General features: G+C 38.6%; 4 protein-coding genes and 1 pseudogene across 9 annotated transcripts; 4 read left to right on the forward strand and 1 right to left on the reverse strand.

Moving 5' to 3' along the window:
• Positions 1 to 692: 692 nt before the first annotated feature.
• On the forward strand, positions 693 to 9,741 carry gys1 (glycogen synthase 1 (muscle)). The gene is made up of 16 exons (XM_079455966.1): positions 693 to 805; positions 2,056 to 2,174; positions 3,795 to 3,976; positions 4,847 to 5,038; positions 5,184 to 5,369; positions 5,564 to 5,708; positions 6,347 to 6,464; positions 6,544 to 6,664; positions 6,868 to 6,974; positions 7,199 to 7,258; positions 7,354 to 7,546; positions 7,628 to 7,754; positions 8,018 to 8,113; positions 8,216 to 8,379; positions 8,490 to 8,570; positions 8,664 to 9,741. Exons 2-16 carry the CDS (start codon positions 2,057 to 2,059, stop codon positions 8,871 to 8,873), a joined length of 2,100 nt encoding a protein of 699 aa, XP_079312092.1. The 5' UTR covers positions 693 to 805; position 2,056; the 3' UTR covers positions 8,874 to 9,741.
• On the reverse strand, positions 9,198 to 12,849 carry aspdh (aspartate dehydrogenase domain containing). 5 transcript variants are annotated; one of them, XM_079455971.1, is made up of 8 exons: positions 12,814 to 12,849; positions 11,437 to 11,493; positions 11,135 to 11,279; positions 10,972 to 11,056; positions 10,695 to 10,844; positions 10,305 to 10,528; positions 10,072 to 10,211; positions 9,198 to 9,882 (listed from the first exon to the last, which is right to left on the reverse strand). In XM_079455971.1, exons 2-8 carry the CDS (start codon positions 11,489 to 11,491, stop codon positions 9,845 to 9,847), a joined length of 837 nt encoding a protein of 278 aa, XP_079312097.1. In that variant the 5' UTR covers positions 11,492 to 11,493; positions 12,814 to 12,849; the 3' UTR covers positions 9,198 to 9,844. The 5 variants fall into 5 exon arrangements, with proteins under 5 accessions (XP_079312097.1, XP_079312095.1, XP_079312096.1 ...); XM_079455969.1 differs by lacking the exon at positions 12,814 to 12,849 and adding an exon at positions 11,808 to 12,087; XM_079455970.1 differs by lacking the exon at positions 12,814 to 12,849 and adding an exon at positions 11,822 to 11,892 and having other exon boundaries at positions 11,437 to 11,541.
• On the forward strand, positions 12,736 to 16,700 carry tmem86b (transmembrane protein 86B). Its single transcript, XM_079455972.1, has 3 exons — positions 12,736 to 12,995; positions 13,533 to 13,776; positions 14,373 to 16,700. Exons 1-3 carry the CDS (start codon positions 12,945 to 12,947, stop codon positions 14,825 to 14,827), a joined length of 750 nt encoding a protein of 249 aa, XP_079312098.1. The 5' UTR covers positions 12,736 to 12,944; the 3' UTR covers positions 14,828 to 16,700.
• Positions 16,701 to 17,015: 315 nt separating this feature from the next.
• On the forward strand, positions 17,016 to 17,748 carry lrrc3cb (leucine rich repeat containing 3Cb; the record flags this gene model as incomplete). Its single annotated transcript, XM_079457734.1, is given in 2 exon segments — positions 17,016 to 17,671; positions 17,673 to 17,748. Coding segments are annotated over 2 exon segments (732 nt in total).
• Positions 17,749 to 19,970: 2,222 nt separating this feature from the next.
• LOC306894896 (lysoplasmalogenase TMEM86B-like) lies at positions 19,971 to 22,942 on the forward strand (annotated as a pseudogene). The gene is made up of 3 exons: positions 19,971 to 20,160; positions 20,252 to 20,383; positions 21,256 to 22,942. The product of its transcript is annotated as a lysoplasmalogenase TMEM86B-like (transcript).
• Positions 22,943 to 22,968: the final 26 nt, after the last annotated feature.

The following is a 22,968-nucleotide window of genomic DNA, read 5'->3' on the forward strand; positions in this document are numbered from 1 at the left end:
TGAGCAACGATAACTCCCATGTTGAGAAGGTCGTACTTGGGTAGATGACTCAATTAGATATTAAAAATAAACAAAATATTATTATAGGTATTCTTTTCAAATAAAAACCAACTGTTGGGAAGTGAGATAATATAGTGTTACTTCATCCATTAATAGTGTGTACGTGTATGTATATATATATATGATGTATGTGTCTATCATCTGTCATCTTTTTATCATCCATGTATTGTCCATTAAAATGTATCCTCACATCTCGTAGAACCCACCTTACAGTGCCCCTTAATGTATATAAAACCAAATAGATTATATTTATATTCTACTAATTTGATTTTTATAATAATATCGTGTATTATAATTGTATAATGACATCACTACCCTTTACTAAACCGCGTTTTAAGTTCCGTAAAAACAAACACTACCCTTTCTCCGTTGCTGAAAAAAGTATAAGGCGTTCCTCAGTTGTCTGTGCCCGACTGGCGTGTTGCAGAACCAACCAGGATTACCTTATAAACCAATCAAATTTCTCATACAGGTACACGCCTAGCGCTCTTAGGAGCAAGGAGCGACCGTAGAAGCGGTTCCATCCGACCGATCGAGGAGGCAGGGACGCTATCTTATAAGACACGCCTTCATTTTAAGGACGTAGCTGACCGCTTTTTATTTACCCTGACGAACAGCCAAGACGCCCAATAGGCAAAGACGCTTTTCGCAGAGACCCCGCCCACTGTCAATTCATCCTCCTGGTGATTGATTCCAGCAGATGTGAGGCTTGCGCCGCTGAGCGAGGAAAAGACGCTACCGCAGGGTGAGTGTACATGTAACTCTGGTTTAAAAGGCGAGGGTTTGTTGTCACTCTTAAATCAAATGTCCGTATGTTTCAAAACGTTCAGAGGAACACGGTCATCCCTCTGCAAGTCCTTTTGGCAAACCCACTTTCACAGCCTGCGCAGGGCAGCTTGTCCTTACTGATGGCGAGATCCTAAACTCGAGCGTGCAAGACGAGAAGCTCGATACAGCAGGCGTTTTTGTCGTGATATCGACGTGTATTTACGTGACAGTTGCATATTTGTCTCCCCTCATCGTTTTACTTGGTCCGTTGTTATGGCGACAAGCGTTCTGTCTTTGACTTTCTCTGTGTGGTCGGACCGCACGTACTCTTGACAGTGCGCGCGCGCGCGCAAGCTTGTGCATTTTTGTGCGAGATATGCAGATATTTTAAAAACGATAACATGCACGCTGATGTTAAAACTTAACATAAGTACAGAAATGTAGTCGGAGTATTGTAATAGTCCAAAAAGCAGGTGCGTGTTTATGTATAAGACCTTAATAAGCGTTAGGTTATGAATGAAGCAGGGCAGGGTTTCTAGCGTTTCCTGCTGCCCTTTTCAAGTACTTTCCAGTAAAACGCATAGCCTTATGTTGCTCAAGGTATTTAGCAAGTGTTGGGTGTGTAAATTATTGTGTCGCTGTGATGTGATGCGTGAGAGGTCATGCCTTGACTTGAGCTGAGGGCACAATGTCATCATCTGTATTTCTAGGCATCCTTGATATCAGAACTCCTGGTGTAATCTAGACCTAGGCAGATGACTGTTGACCTTTCTATTTAACCTTAAGATTAAAATATATGTATTTTAATAACTGTAATATACACCCACAATGTAATTGCTTCATGTAATGTAAGTCATATAACATCCATCATGTTCTTTGAAGAGAAGGAAGTGAGCATGTGTGTGTGGTCCAGTTCTTCCTGCCAGGTCTGAAGGTCATATACTGACGTACACTTCTATTGAGACATCACAAAAGCCTGCTGAATATGAACTTTAGCTTAATTTTAATGGCAGATATGACTGCTGCTCAAACACACTCATATACATTCATATTGCCTGTGGCCCATTTTAAAATAATGCCTTCAAATTTGACATTTTACACATATTTATTTGTTGGTTAAATTCCCGTAATAGTGTAATTTCACTGAGTATAATCAACACTTGTGACTATAAAGAATAGTTTTGGCAAAACTTTGTGCAGGTTAAATGATGTTCTTTATTTACCCAGCATGCCACTGGCACGCAGTTGGTCGATCACCTCCCTGTCCGGCCTGGATGATTGGGAAGAAGAGTTTGATCGGGAGGATGCAGTCTTGTTTGAGATCGCATGGGAGGTCGCCAATAAAGGTATATTTACTTTTGGTATGGTCTTGGATATATACTTCATAGGTATTATAGGATTTAATGGTCGTAATTTACAGGTAATAGATACATTTAGTTTCCATTTAGTTTTTTCCATTTCCAATTTTAAATGTTAGTGAGTTTTTGCATTTCATCATGTCATAGTTTCATGATCATCATTACACACAAATGTCAAGAAGTTTGTGTTTTTTGGTATATTATGAAACATTATAAAGCATCGTAAATACCACACTATACAGTATGGTTATAGTACTGTCGTATTTGGCAATGTGCCATGTGTCTGATATTTGCTTTCCACTTAATTTCTGCACAACAACTATAAAAGGATAAGATTTAATTTAATTGTTTTAAATATATATATTGTTCATGTCCATACTGTATGTGCAAACCTTGATAAGATTTTAAAAAATCGTCTTCTTGCTGATTTACTATCAGCATCACCGATTGTTTTAGGTCAGAGGTTGTGGCCACTTTTTATCTTTACTTTTGTGAAAGGTTAAAGATTTAAGCTCCACTAACATAAGGTTAACAATATATATATTTTGGGGCTTAATGCAATAATGCTTAAACTGATGCTAAAATCTCTAAAGATAATATCAGACTGTAATGGTAATTATTTATTTTTATTGCTGAATCTTGCTAAGGCAAGCGTTTTTTTTTCAAGAAGGCCAGTAGCAGAGAGCTATCAACCACACAGAGCACCCAAGCAGATTCATAGCAGCACCTTTAATACACATACTGTAACATCTTAGCAACTACATAGAAAGACCCTATCAAATACACTCACATTTTGGCTTAAGGTTTAATATTAAAATAGAATAAAAGCAATTTAAAAAACTATAAAGAAATAAATTTAAATATTTTATTCTGTATATGTGGACCTGCAATGTCTTCTGTACTCTTTATTTATTTATTTATTAGGTGGTGTTAGCTGAAGGATCCGAATACTGTTATACAAAAACCTATAGACCACATGCCGAGCGTTCACAGATACTCTATCCGTCCACATACTTGGAGCCACATGAATCATGTGATTTAAAGGCGGGGTGTCCGGTTTCGAATCACCCTTGCAATTGTCGGCCCGTGTATCAAAATAACCTTGTAGCCAATCAGAATTAAGGTGCACAGTGTATAGGACGGACATGCTGACGAATGCGAAAGATTGGGGTAGGGGTGTGTTTGTTTGGTGATTTGAACATCAACAACGGCTAAGAGAAATCGGACACCCCGACTATAAGTCAGTGTTTGTTATATGGTATCGACAGCTAGATTAGCTGAAAAACCACCAGACATTTTGCCGCAGTCAAAGATCTCGCCGCTATAGACCGATGGTTTACTAACCACTCTCTGGGGCGGTTTCCCAGACAGGGCTTAAGCCTAGACCAAAACTAACTTAAATGTTAGAGGGGTCTTAATCGAAAACAACTTGCACTGACATTTCTTAAAATATATAAATGTGATTGTTATGTCTCAGGATGTCCACCAGCAATGTTTTTTTTATAAAGTATGTTTTTAAAACGACTTGAATATCTTAATTTAACCAAGGCCTAGTCTTGGCTTAAGCTAATGCATGTCTGGGAAACCACCCCTTTGTGTTTGTGGCAGTTGGTGGCATTTACACGGTGATCCAAACCAAAGCACGTCTGACCTGCGAGGAATGGGGCGAGAACTACTTTCTGGTGGGCCCGTATATGGAGTCCAATGTCAGGACGCAAGTGGAGTTAATCGAACCCTCCAACGCACCGCTCAGGAGAACCATCGAAAAAATGAACAGCAGTGGGTGCAAGGTATACGTAGCACATGTAAAAAAATCTGTATGTCAAGTTGCGTATGTAGACTTGGGTCTGTCTGCCCTCATTCATCCCCACTAATGTATGTGCACACATACACCACACGGTCTGTTCTAATCTGCTATAAACCTCAGTGAAACCCTAAACCTTCATTCTGAGAAGTGTGTGACATCTCCCTGGTGTGTATGTGTTTTAAAGGTTAAAGGCTATATTAGTGTTCTCTATTTTAGTACCTTGTGTTTCAGTATATTGAGTCATTACCATTAAACAAAACTGAACAAAAATCTGTTTAAAATCCAGTTATTTTAATATTAGAGAGTCTAGGAATGTTGTTGGCCATTTGATGAGCATCAGTATAAAGTCAATATCAATATACAGCCGTAAAAAAAATAGATGTATTGTGGCCATTCCAGGCCACATTTTAGGTGAATTTCGACAAACAGGAATGTGAAAGACCGACAGTATTACAACTCAAAATCAAGTTTTTCGTAAATACAACTTTACCTAAATACATAAAAGTGAAAAAAAATTTATTGGATTATTTGAGGTCTGAAAAAAATGCTTATTTTCTATAATTTTTACCTATTTCTCCAATTGTCATTTTCTACAAATAAATGCAAATAGAAACAATATCTTTATTAGAAATTTGGGAGAGTTATTGTTAGCAGGTCACAATGATAATGTTACCTTAACATACTTATAAATAGTAAATTCAGAAAAAACAAAAATGCACTCTTAATTTTTTCAGCGGCTGTATGTAGATAAGCATTTAAGGTCTATAAAGTCACTGTGGCTAAACATAAACCAAAACATATTTTGCACAACTGTTCATATCTGGCAAACAGAGCTTCCAACTTTTTTCTCTAGGTATATTTTGGGCGATGGCTGATCGAAGGCTCTCCGTATGTAGTTCTGATAGACGTGGGTTTCACAGCGTGGTCTCTGGATCGCTGGAAGAGTGAGCTGTGGGAGAAGTGCAATGTTGGTGTGCCCTGGTTTGACAGAGAGGCAAATGATGCAGTACTCTTCGGCTTCCTCACCGCATGGCTATTGGGAGAGGTGTGTGTCTGTGATCTTTCTTTATACGAATATTACCTTTGTGCATATACAGGTATTTGCATTTGGAATTCCAATACTGATATTATTTGTACGAACGTACAGTAGATTGCGTCAGTTTACTCTCTGATTTATGTATTTGTTGCAGTTTGCAGCTCAGTGCGACGAACCCCCTCACATTGTGGCTCATTTTCATGAGTGGCTGGCAGGTCTGGGCCTTGTGCTGTGCAGGCAGCGTAAGTTACCTGTAGCGACCATCTTCACCACACACGCCACGCTCCTCGGCCGATACCTGTGTGCTGGTAACGTTGACTTCTACAACAAGCTCACAGAGGTTTGTGAGAGAAAATGTCTTCTTCAGATAATATTACTTCAATAAGTAATTTCTAGTTGCAAAGCATGCACAGTGATAACAACAAATGTTTTAATAATTCAACTGGTGTGTCAGAATAAAAATAAAGCCTATGGTTCACTTAAGTAAAGCAATCATACCTCTTCCTTTTGTACTCTGCGTGTATGTGTTTGTAGTTTAATGTGGATAAAGAGGCAGGTGACAGGCAGATCTATCATCGCTACTGTCTGGAGCGTGCAGCGGCCCGCTGTGCACACGTCTTTACCACCGTTTCCCAGATCACCGCCATCGAAGCTGAGCACTTACTAAGGCGCAAACCAGGTGATCTATGAACGTTGTACTGTTTCCAAAAGAGCTATTAAAAATCCTCTTTTAAGATGCTTGCAGCAGATTTAGTTGTTTAATAATTCATACAGATTGATCGGATTTAGGGCTGTCAAGCGATTAATCGCATCCAGAATATAAGTTTGTGTTCACATAATATATGTCTATGTACTGTGCATATTCATTTTGTATTAATAAACACAAAAACATACACATACCTGTATGTACAGTATATAATTAGGAAATTGTTTAGATGTATTTATTTATATTTACCAATAATTAAAATGATATATAAACTTTTATAAATGTTTATGTTTTATAGTTTTCTTAAATATATGAATGTATGTGTATGTGCTTATAAATACAAAATTGATATGCACAGTACACAGACATATATAATGTAAACACAAACATTTATTCTGGATGTGATTAATCGCGATTCATCATTTGACAGCTCTAATCTGATTTTAAAAGATGGAGCATAAATTTCTAAACTACAGTTCTTGAAGGCTTTAATACCAGTAATTTGATCGAGAACCTGGCCTATTTTTAACCATCACATGTTTATCAACTAAGAATATTTACATGACTGTACTCATTACACATCTGCCCGTCTGGATCGGTTTCTGCTGCAGATATTGTGACTCCGAACGGCCTGAATGTGAAGAAGTTTTCAGCCATGCACGAGTTTCAAAACCTTCACGCTCAGAGTAAAGCGCGCATCCAAGAGTTTGTCAGAGGCCATTTCTACGGGTCAGATTTAACTCGCATCAGTTATTCATATTACCAAACATTCTCTCACACTTTTACTGTTGTTTTGGGTTAACTGCAGGAATTTAGATTTTAACCTTGACAAGACAGTGTTTCTTTTCATCGCCGGCCGCTATGAATTCTCCAACAAAGGAGCTGATATATTTCTCGAATCTTTGGCCAGACTTAATTACCTACTGAGGGTAAGTCTTAATGTGTGAATCAGTAAATAAGGAGTCTTTAAAGCACGGCATCTAATAATGGTCCATGAAAGTGTCAGAGCAGAAGTGTAAAATGATCATATAAACTTTACCTCTTATTAGCTCACCTCAGTTACTAATATCATATGATATGGCTCCTTTAAGTTTGGCTTTTTTTATTCGAAACATTATTTCTATGCACGCAGGTGAATCACAGTGAGGTCACGGTAATCGCATTCTTCATCATGCCTGCTCGTACCAACAACTTCAACGTGGAAACCTTGAAGGGCCAAGCCGTACGGAAACAGCTCTGGTAACCATGACAACTGCACTGTGAGGACTGCTAACCCGAGTGACACTGTAGCACCCTGGAACCCTAACAGACCCAGATAACCTCACACCCCATGCCTTGCTCTGCTTTTGCTCTATGATGATAATAATGTAGAAACCCACCCACTCACTCAGTGGATCATCCGTTTTAGAGTTTTATTTTTTGTAATGTTGAATTAATATTGGCTAATTGTTGTACTGTTTTAGGGACACTGCACACACTGTGAAAGAGCGCTTTGGAAAAAAACTCTACGAATCACTTTTAGTGTGAGTTGCCCTTTGTGTTTGTATTTATTTGATAAAATATCCCAATTTGGCTGACAGACCAATTTACATAGAGTTCTGCCCCCTTTTTCTGTTAGAGGGCAGTTGCCTGATGTTTCCAAAATGTTAGATAAAGAAGATTTCACCATGATGAAGCGTGCCATCTTTGCCACTCAGCGGCAGTGCCAGCCTCCCATCTGCACCCACAACATGCTGGAGGACAGTTCTGACCCCATCCTTAACTGCATCCGTCGCATCGGCCTCTTCAACAGCCCACAGGACAGAGTCAAGGTGTGGTTGTACAAAAAGACCTGAGAGCAGAAGTAAAGACATTTTATACTGTAACAGCCTCATGTTTTTCTGCTACTGTAGGTGATCTTCCATCCAGAGTTTCTTTCGTCCACTTCCCCTCTCCTGCCAATGGACTATGAGGAGTTTGTACGAGGGTGTCATCTGGGAGTATTTCCATCATACTATGAGCCGTGGGGATATACACCAGGTAAAAACACCATATACACCCAATGTGATCTGAAAGTCCACGAGTAAAAATACTTGTTTTGTTTATTAATTATTCGGGTCAATCAAAATATTTATTGTGTGAATTTTAGTTATTGTTTTATTTATCTAAATATTTTTAATATCATTTGTTTGACGCAGACCTCACTGTATACAGTATGTGCAATGTGGGTCACTTCTATAATTAAAAGATCAGTTCCTGTTATCAAAATGCAGTATTGACTCTCTCTCTTTCTTTCCTCTCAGCTGAGTGTACAGTGATGGGTATTCCATCCATTTCTACTAACCTGTCTGGATTTGGCTGTTTTATGGAGGAACGTATTGCTGATCCATCAGCTTATGGTGAGAGCTGGGCAATTTCTGGGGTCTTTTCACAAGTGGTCTGGCAGTGCACATCACCGTTTGCACGGTTGCAATTGTGATCATTTGTTCTCTCTCCTTCAGGTATCTACATTATGGACCGGAGATATCGTGGAATCGATGAGTCCTGCAATCAGTTGACGTCTTTCCTGTTTCAGTTCTGTCAGCAGAGCCGCAGGCAGAGGATCATTCAAAGGAACCGAACGGAGCGCCTCAGTGACCTGCTGGACTGGAAATATTTGGGGAGGGTCAGACACTGCATACATTTGCGCACACTTTTTACTTACAACACTGCTAACACATTATTTGTTCACGAATACAATTCCCATAATCCTCCACTCTGTTCTTTCATTTTTAGTACTATATATCTGCCCGCCATATGGCCTTAGCGAAAGCTTTTCCAGACACATACATATACGAGCCTCAAGAACTAACTTCGGTAAGCCAAACCATGAACATTTAAATAAGTGAAATGTAATGGTCTAGTTTCTGGATGTTAACATTGTACATTTCTTTAATTTTCATAAATCAGGCCACAGGTTTCCGATACCCACGACCTGCCTCTGTGCCTCCGTCCCCCGCCCATTCGCTTCACTCCTCTCCTCATCACAGCGAGGCCGAGGATGACAACGAACGATATGATGAAGAGCTGGAGGCAGAGAAAGACCGACTTAACATCCGCCAACCGTACAATATAAACCGGAACAAGGATCAGGCAGTTGATCTTCCAGAGAAAAACTAAGCACACATACATATACACAAATACTACAACACTCCCTGAAAAGTGACCGGAACGTCTGTAGTTATTGCCTCTGAAGAGAAATAAATGAAATATTTATGTATGTGATGAGACATAATATGTGAATTCAAATCAGTGTTGAATGTCTTCCTTGGTGTCTTCTATATGAAGCCTAAAACTAAAATTAAGGAGTAATCAGATTAAATGGTCGCTAGAGTTAGACAGTACGAGCCACTGTGAAATATTTTCCCAGTAAGCCTTATGCTTGGCATATTATTCCTAAAGACAAATTAAATTATAAAAGAGAAAATATAACCATCAGTATTTATAAGCAAACCTTTATTGTGAATGTGAACTTTATAGAATTCTTATAAACTGTTATCACATATGAAAAGTTATATTTTAAGGTTTTAATAACCTCCAGATTTCTCGTCACTGTATTATATAGACCATTTTGTAAGACGTATACAAATTCCAGATGCATTTCCTGCTTCATTTTTACACAAACGTTTAAACAAAATACAAATAGAAAATTTGAAATTGAATTGAAATGTCAAGCAAATATCTCGAAGATGTAATATCTGAAATAAAAAAATTATAAAATCTTAATAAAATAAAAACTTAAACATGAAGTCCTTCTGGACCAGTATTAATGTCTTCTAAAATGGTCTATATTGACCCAGGCATAGTGGATATTCAGTTATTTTCACAGTTATTATGAAATAATAGTTTAAATGAACCTAATGTAGCTAAAGCTAAGCCAGCCAATACACTGGAGCATCATTGTTACTGTAACAAATATATACCAGCATGTTTGAGTTTGTCGCTTGTGTCACGACTGTAGAATTGGGATTAAAGACATTTAAATCACAATCGTTTTATTTTCACCATTTGTTTTATTAATGCTTTAAATGCTAGTTTTCTTTAGTTAGCCGAAAGAAACATGCGTGTTTATGTCTGCAGCAGTCCAGTCATCAGCACAGATATACAGTCCCACCATGACCCCTGCAAACTGAGAAAAAAACATTAGATATAATAGATACTTGTGAAAAATGATTTTGTTCATTTTCTTTCTAAATTATATTTTTACAGGACAGTAGAATTGAAAGTTGATGATGGCATAACAGGACAATTGTAGGCAATTTTTCTCCACCATATTTTTTGGCCTTAACTTAGGCCTTTGTTGTTTTTACATACATACCCAGTAAACTGCTCCAGAATGAATTGTATGTGGCATTGCCTGTAACAGCTCCCAGTTTGGCTGGGTTCTTTCTAACCATTTTAACCGTGAACCCATCTGGACCAGTTGCTTCAACTTCTACGATGTGATAGTCAGCAAGTCTGGAGAGACGAGGGCAGAAGAGATAATAAATGAATGGCTTGTTTAGAAAAATCTTGTCTCCAATGGAATCTGTGGAAGGATTAGTGACTCACGAAGTGTCTGACACTATTTCTCCGGTAACCCCACGGAAACCCAACTTTGATGCGGCTATGGCTGCCGCTGCCATGGTGTTCACATTGTTTGGAGCAATGGGGCAGAGTTCTGCTACCGAACCATGGAACAAGACCCGCCTCCCCTCTCCCTCTGTCCAATCAGAAAGCCGACCACCAGTCAGGCGGAAACAAGAAGGATGCTTAGACATTCGAATGGAGAGTGCCTGCAAGAGAGACCCATAGGCTGCTCATTTAGACTCTGGGTAATTAAAAAAGCAGGAAAATTCTTTCCACAATTGAAATGTACAATTTTGAATACAAATGACATAAAAATTATGAATTCATATTATAATTTCATGAACAATCATAAATGGAAATTCATAATCTCACTTTCAAAGTTCCATTGTCATTCATCCTTTGAATATCTTGTCCACCCCATAATGCACCACTGGGTATATAGAGTGTTCTCCCATGATGCTTTGCAGCCGTCCGGAGTTCCTGTTCAAGCTGGAGTTCAGAGAGTGCAGAAGGACTGCCCACCTGAGGGAGGGACAAAGATGATCCATTCAAAGATCCATTTAATCCCTTATGGCATTTTGTAACCTCTCAAGCCCCTATTGCATAAAAAAGTATGTTATAATTACATAAAAGTTTTTTGTCACATTACCAGAAAGTGAGCATGGGACAGAAATTTTGCCCCGAAGTCTTTAACTATCTGTGGATGACACACCTCCACTATTACATCAGCGTCCCTAAAACACATCAAACACATAAAAAACACTTTCTTCCAATGCACATAGTAACAGATTGAAGTATGTGGCAATGCAGACCTGTGTGCGAAATCTGAGAGGTCATTTAGAATAAGGTCTTTGGACACTGAGTCTTTGAGTTTTTCTGGATTTCGGTTCCAAACATATGCCAGCTGGAGCCCCACCTCAGGCCCTTCTAATTGAATCTTCTCAACAAGAAATTGACCTGAAGATGTGAAGATGACACACCAACTTAATGCTCTGAGCTGCAGTATAACATTTTGTATTTCACTGAGCATTAATGTGGAAAAACATGATTATTAAGTGCAAGCGAAATTGTAAAATCAAAGCCAATTGATTGAAATTTCTGTCAAATTGCTCACCCAAATGCCCATATCCCACAATTCCAATCTTCAAGGATGATGCCCTTTGAGCCATATCTGAATTGTGATAAAAATGGATTTCATCAGACGAAGTATAATCCATTCCTAGTATGTATACGTTCTGTATTAGTCATTCAAGCTCACTTCTTTTCCACAAATAAAAACAACCTCATTTACAACAAACTTAACCAACCATTTGTCGTATTACAAATCTAAAATCGGTGTTTACCAAAACAATACAACACTTTGATGGTGTTTTACAAGAGGAAACAAAGACATCACAAAGATAGAATCAGTTTGGCTCCTCCTCTCCTGTGAAATCTCTCTTATCACCGGTGTGGAAATCTCTCACCAACTAAGTCTTTATTTACCTGCTAATTCTTACCTCTTCTCTATTTCTTTCTGCCTACTTAATGTTCCTCAATCTCTCCGCTCTTGAGTGATTGTGGGAAAGGGGGGACAAAGTTCAATTTGGGCAGTGTTAATGATTAGACCTTCATATGAATTCACATGCTTTTGGTTATTTAAAAAAGAACAGTGTAATATTCATTACGAAACATCAATAAATGTTCAACAAGTGTCATTAAAACATGGATCTCCACACATCTTGACTGTTTAAAAGCTGCTCTACGCAGTGACACTGCACCAAGCAGAATTCCTGAACACCGTCAGGTGTCAGCATTGGTCGGGCAAACAAGTAGTCCCGCCCCCAAACTCACACCATTGGTTAAGACTGACAGAGAGCTCCCTCGACCCCAGACACTAGTTAATCAGATAGTGTTCTATAGGGTAGAAAATACCTTAAATTAATATGTTTTAAGCTACAATGCTGCAAAAAATTTATAGATAAAATTAACTATGAATTATTATTATTATTAATTATTTCATAAAGCCTATCTTAACTTAGATATGAAAACGCAACCCTTGTTTGCTGTTCAAATGGTAGTTTTGTGTCGCCCTCTTGTGAGTAGAGATTGTAGTTTTTCATAGATTGTAAATGTTTATATGGACAGAATAGAGACATCTTCAGCATTTTATCAAAGCTATACAGCTGAAAAAGTACACCAAAAGAACCCAAAAAATAATAACAACTACTGCATAGAAAATGTACAACCATATCAATAAGAAATAGGCCTATAGTAAGAATGAAAGTCAGAGAATCTTATCATTAATAAAGGACAGAATGTTTATCTGCCTGAACTTGTGTCTCAATCATCAAACCTTTGCTCTTACTGATGATGCCACTACAGGGTAATAGGCCACACAAGGGCTTATATGAGTGATGAATGAGTGAGAGACAGAAACCAAAAACTGGAGAGAGAATGAGGGTGTACGTTGTTTATGACTGAACAATCTGACAGATAACGCATCACTCACATTGGTCCAAAGTCCATTCCTTCGCTATGAAACACACTGGCACAGATTCACAGTTCACAGAGACTTTACAGATCTCTCAGTTGTAGAATACCGGCTCCACATCCAAGACGTGACTAGGACAGAGGAGAGAGATGGATATCCTGGAGACAAGTGAATATGATCGCAGAAAACGCAGGAACACGGTAATCACAGGCACATACACAAACACCTGAAAACAAATGAAGAGTCTGGTTCAAAATGAGACACTTCTGTTTTAGAAATATTTCAAAAATCATGTTTTTTTGTGCATTTCAATAACTATCTATCAAACAGCAGTTGGTTTGTTTTGATTTAGCCATAATAACTCAAAATATACAGCTTACTAACACATCAAACACAATAAAAACATGATAACATAATAAAAAACATGAAGTTTGAGTGTTTTATAAAATACTCTTCAAATGCACCTGCGCTCAGCTCTTTTTATCAGATTTAACAGTCACGCTCTGCATGTTCATGCAATTGATTTGTCTTACACACCAATACACACAGCTCAACTGATTTAACTCATATGAGTCATAAAATGTATGACGTTCCTCATGACAAAGACATTTACATTTGTCTTTGCAATACTGTCACTTTGTTTCTGTGAATTCTGTTCTATTGAATTTAAAGTTAAGTATTGGTATGACTGAGTATTTTGTTTACATTCTTTTCTCTATTTCTATTCTTTTTTTCAGTCCTGCGTGTTATTTTTTTACCTCCTCCCCTTTTTTGCATCCTGCACAATATATTTTTACTTATGGATCCCAGATTCTGCCCCATCTTTGATGGCTGCTGGCATAAAGGCCGCCCCTGTCCTCTCTCTGGCTCTTTTGGTTTTCATCTATAACGGAGGGTGGAGTCTACTGGGCATGACTGGAGGGTTGCTGCTGTCGGCGGGCGGAGACTGTTGTCTTATTTGGCCACAACTTTTTATCCCTGGTAAAGACTCTCCCTGTTTCCATATCTCAAAGGAGTTGTTCACTTTCCAAATACATTTTCATGATAATTTACTCACCCACATGTCATCCAAGATGTTTTTTTTTTTCTTTAGACGAAAATAAATTAAGGTTTTTGATGAAAACATTCCAGGATTTTTCTCCATATAGTGAACTTCAATGGACTCCAAATGGTTTCAAAGGGCTTTAAACGATACCGGACAATGAATAAGAGTCTTATCTAGTGAAAAGATTGGTCATTTGAAAAGAAAATCTAAATGTATAAGCTTTATAAACATAAATTGTCTGGTATCGTTTAAAACCCCTTGAAGCTGCACTGAAACTGTAATTTTGACCTTCAACCATTTGGAGTCCATTGAAGTTCCCTATATAGAGAAAAATCCTGGAATGTTTTCATCAAAAACCTTAATTTATTTTCGACTAAAGAAACAAATACATAAACATCTTGGATGACATGGGGGTGAGTCAATTATAATGAACATTTATTTTGAAAGTGAACTACTCCTTTAAGTCTCCCAGGGCATTTTTGTTTCTTTCTAAACTGATCTCTGTTTATTTTTCTCTCGTTCTCTTACACAGGAATGGGCTGTTTTGCTTTGGCCCACATGCTTTACGCCATCTCATTCCTCTCCTCTGGATATTCTAAAGCATCCTCCTCCTCCTCAGTCTTTATCCTTTATCTCCTGTTGTGGTCGATCGGTGGTGGAATGTATGTTTACCTGGTGCCCTTCCTCCGACTCGATCCAGATGGCGACATTCTCGTTCCAGCTATTGGAGGATACGTGCTGCTCATTGTCATCATGGCCACGATGGCAACTCGTACACGTCGGCCACTCCTCGTGCTGGGTAGTGTGATCTTTATGGCTTCTGACCTTACAATTGCTCTCACAAAGTTCAATGTCGTTGATCTAGAATACAAAAAACACATCATTATGATTACATACTACCTGGCACAGTTGATGATCGCACTGGGTGACGTGAAGACAAAGATGGAGGTGGATGCTGATGACTTCCACAAGTGGAAGAGGTCATAAGATTGCTCTGCACGCAGGATGTTTGTTCAGCCATTAACGCCCAGTCACAAATCTCCAAGTTTGTGTATTATTACTGAGAAAGGTTCATCACGGTATAAGATGGCCAATGTTGGATAAAACTGGGTTTGTCTAAATGCATAACTTCTGTATGGACATGACTTTAATAGAATATGGACCTATTTTTAGCAAACCTTTGTTGAGCTGATGAAGGCCAAACTCCTCACCACTGACTCTCCTGACAGTTTTCTCCTAACTGATATTATATTATATATATTAAAACAGATATTCTGAAGTACTGTATATTGTATATGTGTTAACATTGGGACTTAAGTGTCGAGAGCAGAGAGGGTCACATTTAAACAGAAATAAAGGAGACGATACTGTATCAGTGTATAAAATACTTGTTTTAATTTATTGACTCTACAATCTGGTGAAATTCCTCAACAAAAAAACAACAACAGAACCCCGCACAAAACACAATAGTTGATAACTGTAGTTTAATGTATTTAACGGTTGGTGAACTGTTTTGGATTTAATGGAAACAAATAATGTCTACTGGTATCCACAACAGGCTTAAGGATGGGATGTTAAGAAGCTATTGGATTGTATGTTCTAATTGAAACCATTAGTATTTTTCCAGCAGGGCTGTGATGGTTTTTATAGTTTATTTTTGCAATATTTGGAAATGGTAGGCAACATTTATGAGATATATTTTGTCAATATAAATGTAACATTACTATCTGAAATCTATTACAAGCTGTTAACATCTGGACTCTTAAAGTTAACAGTATATGACTCACCTGTCGATTATGGAAGATACTATAGTGGTAGCCATAGCGCCATCTCCTGTTTATATCGGATGTTTGCGAGCTGGCTGCGCGCTCAGTTATTTAAATGAACCGCACACCCGAGAGGATGCTGCTTTAAGTTAGTTTTCACTAATGGTATTAAAAAATGAAGGATTACAGGTTGAAAACCATCCGCCATGTTGTCTGAAAAAGAGAAGAAAATACTGCAACCAGCAATAAACAAACAGCGGGAAATGTTTGAGGCAAATCAATGCAATGCTGACAAGAAGTACGACGCTTTTCACTGTAAGAGCACTCGATTTCAGATATTACTTGGTCGTCTGCTAAAGTGTAAGTAGGGTAAATGTTTATATTTTCAATAACTACCAAAATGATAACAAAGGAAAATGTGATACGGTTAAAAAACACAACAGCATTCTCGCGAGCTGTCATATAGGTTGCGTTTGAATTAAAGGGATGGTTCACCCAAAATGAAATATCAGTCAATCTCTAGATGTTCCAAACCTTTATGCAACTTATTTGTTTGCCTGAACACAGAGAAAGATATTTGGACAATGCCTATAGTGAAGAATGCTTAGTAGGACAAATACAATGGTCAAAAGTGCCACAGAACTGTCCTACATTCTTCAAAATATCTTATTTTTGTGTGCAACAGAACAAAATAAATGATAAGGTATGGTAAACAGTGGTGTCCAAGAACTATTTGGATACAAGCATTTTTCCAAATATCTTTCTTCTGTGTTTAGCAGAACAAATACGTTTATACAGATTTGGAGCAACTCTGAGATGAGTAAATGATGACAGAATTTTGATCATAAGCTGTGTAATGTCTAGTGTTTGGTGGGCTTAATTCTTGAACCACTTTGTTATGTATTACTATTCAAACTGTTCAATTTCAACTGTATGTCAGGTGTGCACCCTAGTGAGTGGGCTAACTGTGATGTTTTTAACTGTATTAGTCCATAGCCAACTCGGTCTACAATTCACTGTAGTCTAATCCATAAAGTGCATATTTAAGTGTAGGTCACATTAAATTAGTAGAACTAATAAATAATGTTTTGTCTTACGTGTTTCCCTCATGTTCTTATATTTCCTGCTTTTTCTGTACATCTGAAGTCTGCCACAAAGCCAGCAGTAATCTGATAGTAATTAACTTAACAGGGCGCATTTATCCTCAAAATAACTCCACAATCAGCAGCCATTGTGATAGCGGGGTGTCAGTTGTAATTGCTTCCTTTCTTTCTGTTTCCTGTTTGTTTTCAGACCTTTGCTGGTGTGATCTTCTTTCTGTAGAATAAGCTTCCTCTGGTTGGATATGTCTGAGAACGGTCATGCTGTTGCCAGCTGTCTTTCTCTTGTCTTTCATTCTTCTTCATGACATGGATATCTCTGAGTCTCAACAAGTGGAACACGGATGCCCAGAAAGCTGTCTCTGCTCTAAGAGTGTTAACGGTGGGCTGTTGGTCCGTTGCAGCAACATGCAATTGATAACAGTGCCGCGTGGCCTTCCCAACACCACACAGCATCTTTACCTGAACAACAATCTGCTGGTTACCATACCGACTGATTCCTTTCTAGACCTCCCCCTGCTGTGCGAGCTAGATATTTCCCACAATAGGCTAAACCACCTGGAGCCCGGAGCCTTCCGAGGTCTGGTGGCTTCGCTGGTTAGCTTAGACCTTTCCTACAACCAGCTGGAGACACTGGACCCGAATGTGCTTGGAGACATCCGAGCACACACAAACCTCTCCCATAACCCCTGGCTGTGTGACTGCCGTCTACAGCTGGCTATGCCACAGTTGCTCCTGGATCCATCGTCCCTCTCTGAGGTCGTGTGTAATAGTTCCGAGCCAGAGGAGTTGGGGGCTCAAGGTTTTCCCTTTATTCTGATAGCGACTGATGTTGACTTTTGTGGGGCGCTTAGGAAAACCACTGACGTGGTTATGCTGGTAACCATGTTTGGGTGGTTTGCTATGGTCACATCCTATTTAGTTTGCTATGTAAGGCACAACAGGGAAGATGACGAACGTCACATAGTACCGTAAGTTTCTTCCCAACAGACAGGGCAGGTCAGAAAAGTGTTCGTCACTTAGCACGTGGCTAGACATTTAAAATATGAAGTGGAGCACAACTATCCTCAATATTCTCAGCTATACAATGTACAATCTTTCAGCTTTTGTATTGTTTATAGGTTCCTCTTTTATAGCTTAGGATATTTGGTGGATTTCTCACTGTTTCATTATAAGTATTAATAAAGTTTCAGTTGTTTTTCGTTAAATTGCTAAGGAGAAATAAAAACAGAAAGCAATGAGACAATTGGTCAAACACAAAGAGCTGTAAAATAAGTTCAGTTTTTATTATTTAAAAATGTTGAATTTTGGTCACTCTGATATATTTGAGCTAAAAAAATCATCAATAACATCAACTTTTGCTTGCAGACAAATGAGCTCAGTGTGTGATATTTTCTCAGAAGTCTTTTAGATTTAAGATTTGAGAACCACTTGCCTAGACGAATAAGTTAAGATATAAAATACATCTCATTTGTGATCTTTCTTTCTTATGGATAGATAATTCATTTGAATATACTGTATTAATGTGTTAATCACCTTAAAATCAAGCATTTTTTTATCATGTGAGTTTAAAGATTTTATAAAACTATATATAACATTGTACAATTTTTCACTAGTAACTTTACTAACTAGCAAGTTTTTCTTAAAAAATATTACCTTGTTGGCAATGGTAGTGCATTGATGACTACTGGCTAGTAATTTTTTCTGACATGAATCTGGGTCGGATCATTTACTGTCATCTAACAGAAGTTCCAGCTATAAAGATCAATAACTGCTTTTAAAAAGAACCTTGCAGAATATTTAGTAGTCAACAGAAACCAATGCAACCAAGCAATCAAGTCATGTTTAAATATTAAAGTCATGTTGGACGCTGCTATGTGTAATTTATGTTGTGTAAATTGGAAATTCTCAAGACAATTGTACCAAATAGCTGATAAGACAAACAATTCCTATAGGTGAACCAATGGCTTAAAAGCAAACAAGATTAAATATTGGTAAATATCAGCTTTTTTTGTGATAATAATTTAGAGACCTGAAACAGGCTATGCTCAGCATAAAGTTTAGGGGCTTTTAGGAGATTAAGCTCATATTCCACAATTTCTTTCTTTCTTGCTGACCTTTGTTTCTGTTTAATGTAGCTTAGTGGTTGACACTTAAAACATCTTGCTGTTTCTGTTCTGCATCCTTTGTTCCTGCAGGTCACTCTTTGTTTTTTGTCACTTTGACTGGTTTGTCAAGTTAAATTTGTTTGCCACAAAATGCAAAACAAACAACAACAATATTGCAGTTTGGAGAAATGTTGTTACTAGTTCACAGATTAAAACAAAAATGATGAATCATTTTACTAAATTAACCAAAATAATAGTATAAATAGTAAATTCTGCATATTTTTTAAATAATCAGCTGTTTGTACTGCACAATGAGAATAAAGTTTAATGTAATATTATAAATAAATGTATCTTAATAAATATCTTAAAAGCACTTTAAGTTGGATAAAAGCATCTGCCTAATTTTACCACGTATTCATAATCTTACAGTCAAAACACAAGCATGCGTTTGTGGTCACCTGACTTGGCACTTGATTTGGTCGATTTTGAGACATTGGCATTTTTCTTTTATTATTGTCACGTTACTGTCATGATCCTGTCTCTCCTTGTCTTGGTTTTCAAATCTTGTGGCAGGATCATATCAGACCCATGTGTTTTATGTGGAGAAAGGGCATTGTTTAGTTTTTTGTCACGCCATGGTCTCCCTCCGGTGTCGCGTCCTTTAGCCCCGTCCCCTTGTTTCTCTGTAAAGTTCTGCATTAATGTTTAGTCTTGTCACCTGCCCGTCACCCCCTCACCTGCTCCGTGCAGTCCTCCTCTTAGCTTTCCCTTAGTGTTTCATCCCAGTCACCTGCTGCCACTCCCTGTGTAATCAGTCATTGTTAGTGGTTCCCTTTATCTAGCCCCAGTTTCTCTGTAACTGATCGGTTCATTGTTTGTTCCCACTGTAGTCTGTCCTGCATACCCTCCCTCGTCTCAGATTACCCTTGTTCCTGTTGCCAAGTTCGTGGTTGTTTTGTTTGTTTTATTATTCAAAGAATCGTGTTTTGTCCCCCTTGTGGGAGGTTTGGGTTTGCCTTGTTTTTGTTCATGTTTGCCCCATCTTGGGTTTTTTATTTAATAAAAGTTTTAGATTTAACTCTTTATCTGCCTGCACTTGGGTTCTGTCCACATTCCTGTCAGAATGAACCGACTAAAGAGAACACAGCAGGCAGCGATGGCTGCTGTGCAGACCCGCCAGGCTCACCTCCTTTGTGGTATTCACCAGGGGAACACAGACCTAAGGGACTATGTGGACAGGTTCCTGAAAGCCGCAGACGAAGTAGTCTTTGGGGAATCAGAACTGACGGTGCTCTTCAACACTGGCCTCAGAGACCCTCTTTCGCAGGCGGAGTCTTTGTGTGGCAGTATGCAACCAACCGATTAGAGTCCAGGGTCTCAGCCCAACCCAGCTTCTCATCTCCGCTAGCCGCGATCTCAGAGGGTCGTTCCCTGTAGATCGGGGTTGTGATCATCGCCACACCGTCCACCTCGGCCCCATAGCCACAAGTCCTGTGGGCCGGTCGAAGAAGCCGAGGAGGTGGGCACAGCCCAGTCCTGCCCAGCAGCCGGTGTTCCAGCTGGTACCAAGTATTGCCCAGCAACCAGTATTACAGCGGGTACCCAGTCCTGTTAAGCCGATACGCAGTTCTGTCCAGCAGACGATTGTTTTATTATCCAGCAGACGATTGTTTTATTATTCAAAGAACCTTGTTTTGTTTTATCATTCAAAGAATCGTGTTTTGTCCCCCTTTTGGGAGGTTTGGTTTTGCCTTGTTTTTGTTCATGTTTGCACGAGCGTGGGTTTTTTATTGAATACGTTTTATATTTAACCCTTCATCTGCCTGCACTTGGATTCTGTCCACGTTCCTGACAGTTATTTGTGCAAATATGATTGGATAACGCTCCGACCACATCCCCTATAAAAAGAGAGCATGAGAAGCTCACACCATTTCATAACTATCATCAGATCAACTCACACAGTAAGTCAAGTACAGGAAATACTCCATAATGATTTAATATGGTAACCTTAATTTCTAGTACAACATCCATTTAATTTAGTATGTATATATATAGTGCATTTCAGAAATGTTACTTGTTTAAAATAATATTTGATCATGCTTTTTGTTTGAGGAAAAACAGTAATATTGAATTATATAATCAAATGTGAAAGTTTAGTTAATAAAAATTTTGTTCTGAGAAAGGGTTTAGGATTTGTTTGCGGATAACACTTGGTTTGGTATTTTGTGTTTAGTTGACAAGCAGATATGTTATAGTGTGACATTAAGTGTTCAAATAATTTAAGGCTAACATGTAAAACTGCAGAGCTTATTTATCTTGAATAATAAGCAAATGATGTGTTACCTCCACAGAGCTAAACGGCACTTTCTGAACCTCGAACCAAAATGTCAAATTTACAGCCAATCACAAAGCTCAATGTTTTCACCAATGAGGATGAGGAGGAAAGCTTTGGAGCTCAAGGGTCCTTAATGCTGACCTGTCCTGCGTTTTATTTCTGTACCTGCTCCCCTTTTTTGCATCCTGCACGATATATTTTTTTTTATGGATCCCAGATTCTGACCCATCTTTGATGGCTGCTGGCATAAAGGCCGCCCCTGTCCTCTCTTTAGCTCTTTTGGTTTTCATCTATAACGGAGGGTGGCGTCTACTGGGCGTGGCTGGAGGGTTGCTGCTGTCAGCGGGCGGAGACTGTTGCCTTATTTGGCCACAGTATTTTGTCCCTGATAATAATTCTCCCTGTGTCCATATCTTAGGTCTCCCAGGGAATTTTTGTTTTCTCCAAACTGATCGCTGTTTATTTTTCTCTCGTTCTCTTACACAGGAATGGTCTGTTTTGCTTTGGCCCACATACTTTACGCTGTCTCGTTCCGCTTCTCTGGATCTTCTAAAACATCCTCCTCCTCAGTCTTTATCCTTGTCCTCCTGCTGTGGTCGATCGGTGGTGTAGTGTATGTTTACCTGGTGCCCTTCCTCCGACTCGATCCAGATGCCAAAATTCTCGTTCCAGCTATTGGAGGTTACGTGTTGCTCATTGTCATCATGGCTACGATGGCAGCCTGTACACGTCGACCACTCCTCATGCTGGGTAGTGTGATCTTTATGGCTTCTGACCTTACAATTGCTCTCACAAAGTTCAATGTCGTTGATCTAGAATACAAAAATCTAATCATTATGATTACATACTACCTGGCACAGTTGATGATCGCACTGGGTGACGTGAAGACAAAGATCGAGGTGGATGCTGATGACTTCCACAAGTGGAAGAGGTCATAAGATTGCTCTGCACGCATAATGTTAGTTCAACCATTAGCGCCCAGTCACAAATCTCAAAGTTTGTGTATTATTACTGAGAAAGGTTCATCACGGTATAAGATGGCCAATGTTGGCCAAAGCTGGGTTTGTCTTCCGTATGGACATGACTTTAATAGAAGTCAATCAATATAGACCTGTTTTTTTTTACAAACCTTTGTTGAGCTGACGAGGGCAAAACTTCTCACCACTGACTCTCCTGTCAAGTTTTTTCTCCTAACAAATTTTTGAGGTACTGTTTACTGTGTGTTTAAAATTAGGACTAAAGTGTCCAGAGCAGATTGAGTCCCATTTGAACTGAAATAAAGGAGATGATACTGTAATACATGGTTATAATGGGAATTATATAACTATAATAATGTCTACTGGTATGTGATGGATTCTATTGGTAGGATGTTATTATTTAAATGGAATTGTTTTTATGTCAACATGAACAATTTACAGTTTCATATAAAAATGTAACATTACTTTCTGAAATGTATTAAACGCTGTAAATATCTTGCCTCGTACAGTTAACAGCATATAAAGATTTTCCTCACGGAAGATACTATAGTGGTAGCCATAGCGCCATCTCCTGTTTATATCGGGTGTGTGCGATCTGACTGCGCGCTCAGTTTTTTTAACACACACAAACTGAGTTACTCGTGCAGGTTTTGTGCTACATTGCTGCAGTAAATATGGCGCAAAACACATTCACACACCTGCACCAAAAGACCTGCTTTCACAGACGAGGTTTGCACATCCGCGAACACTATGTGAATTCATGCAATGCGAGTTGAATGCTTGTAAACTACTTTTTCACAAATAAAGGTTTTATTCTTGCTCATTTTTCTAGCACAAACACA

This window comes from Barbatula barbatula (assembly GCF_947034865.1).
Source record: "Barbatula barbatula genome assembly, chromosome: 5".
NCBI lineage: Eukaryota > Metazoa > Chordata > Actinopteri > Cypriniformes > Nemacheilidae > Barbatula > Barbatula barbatula.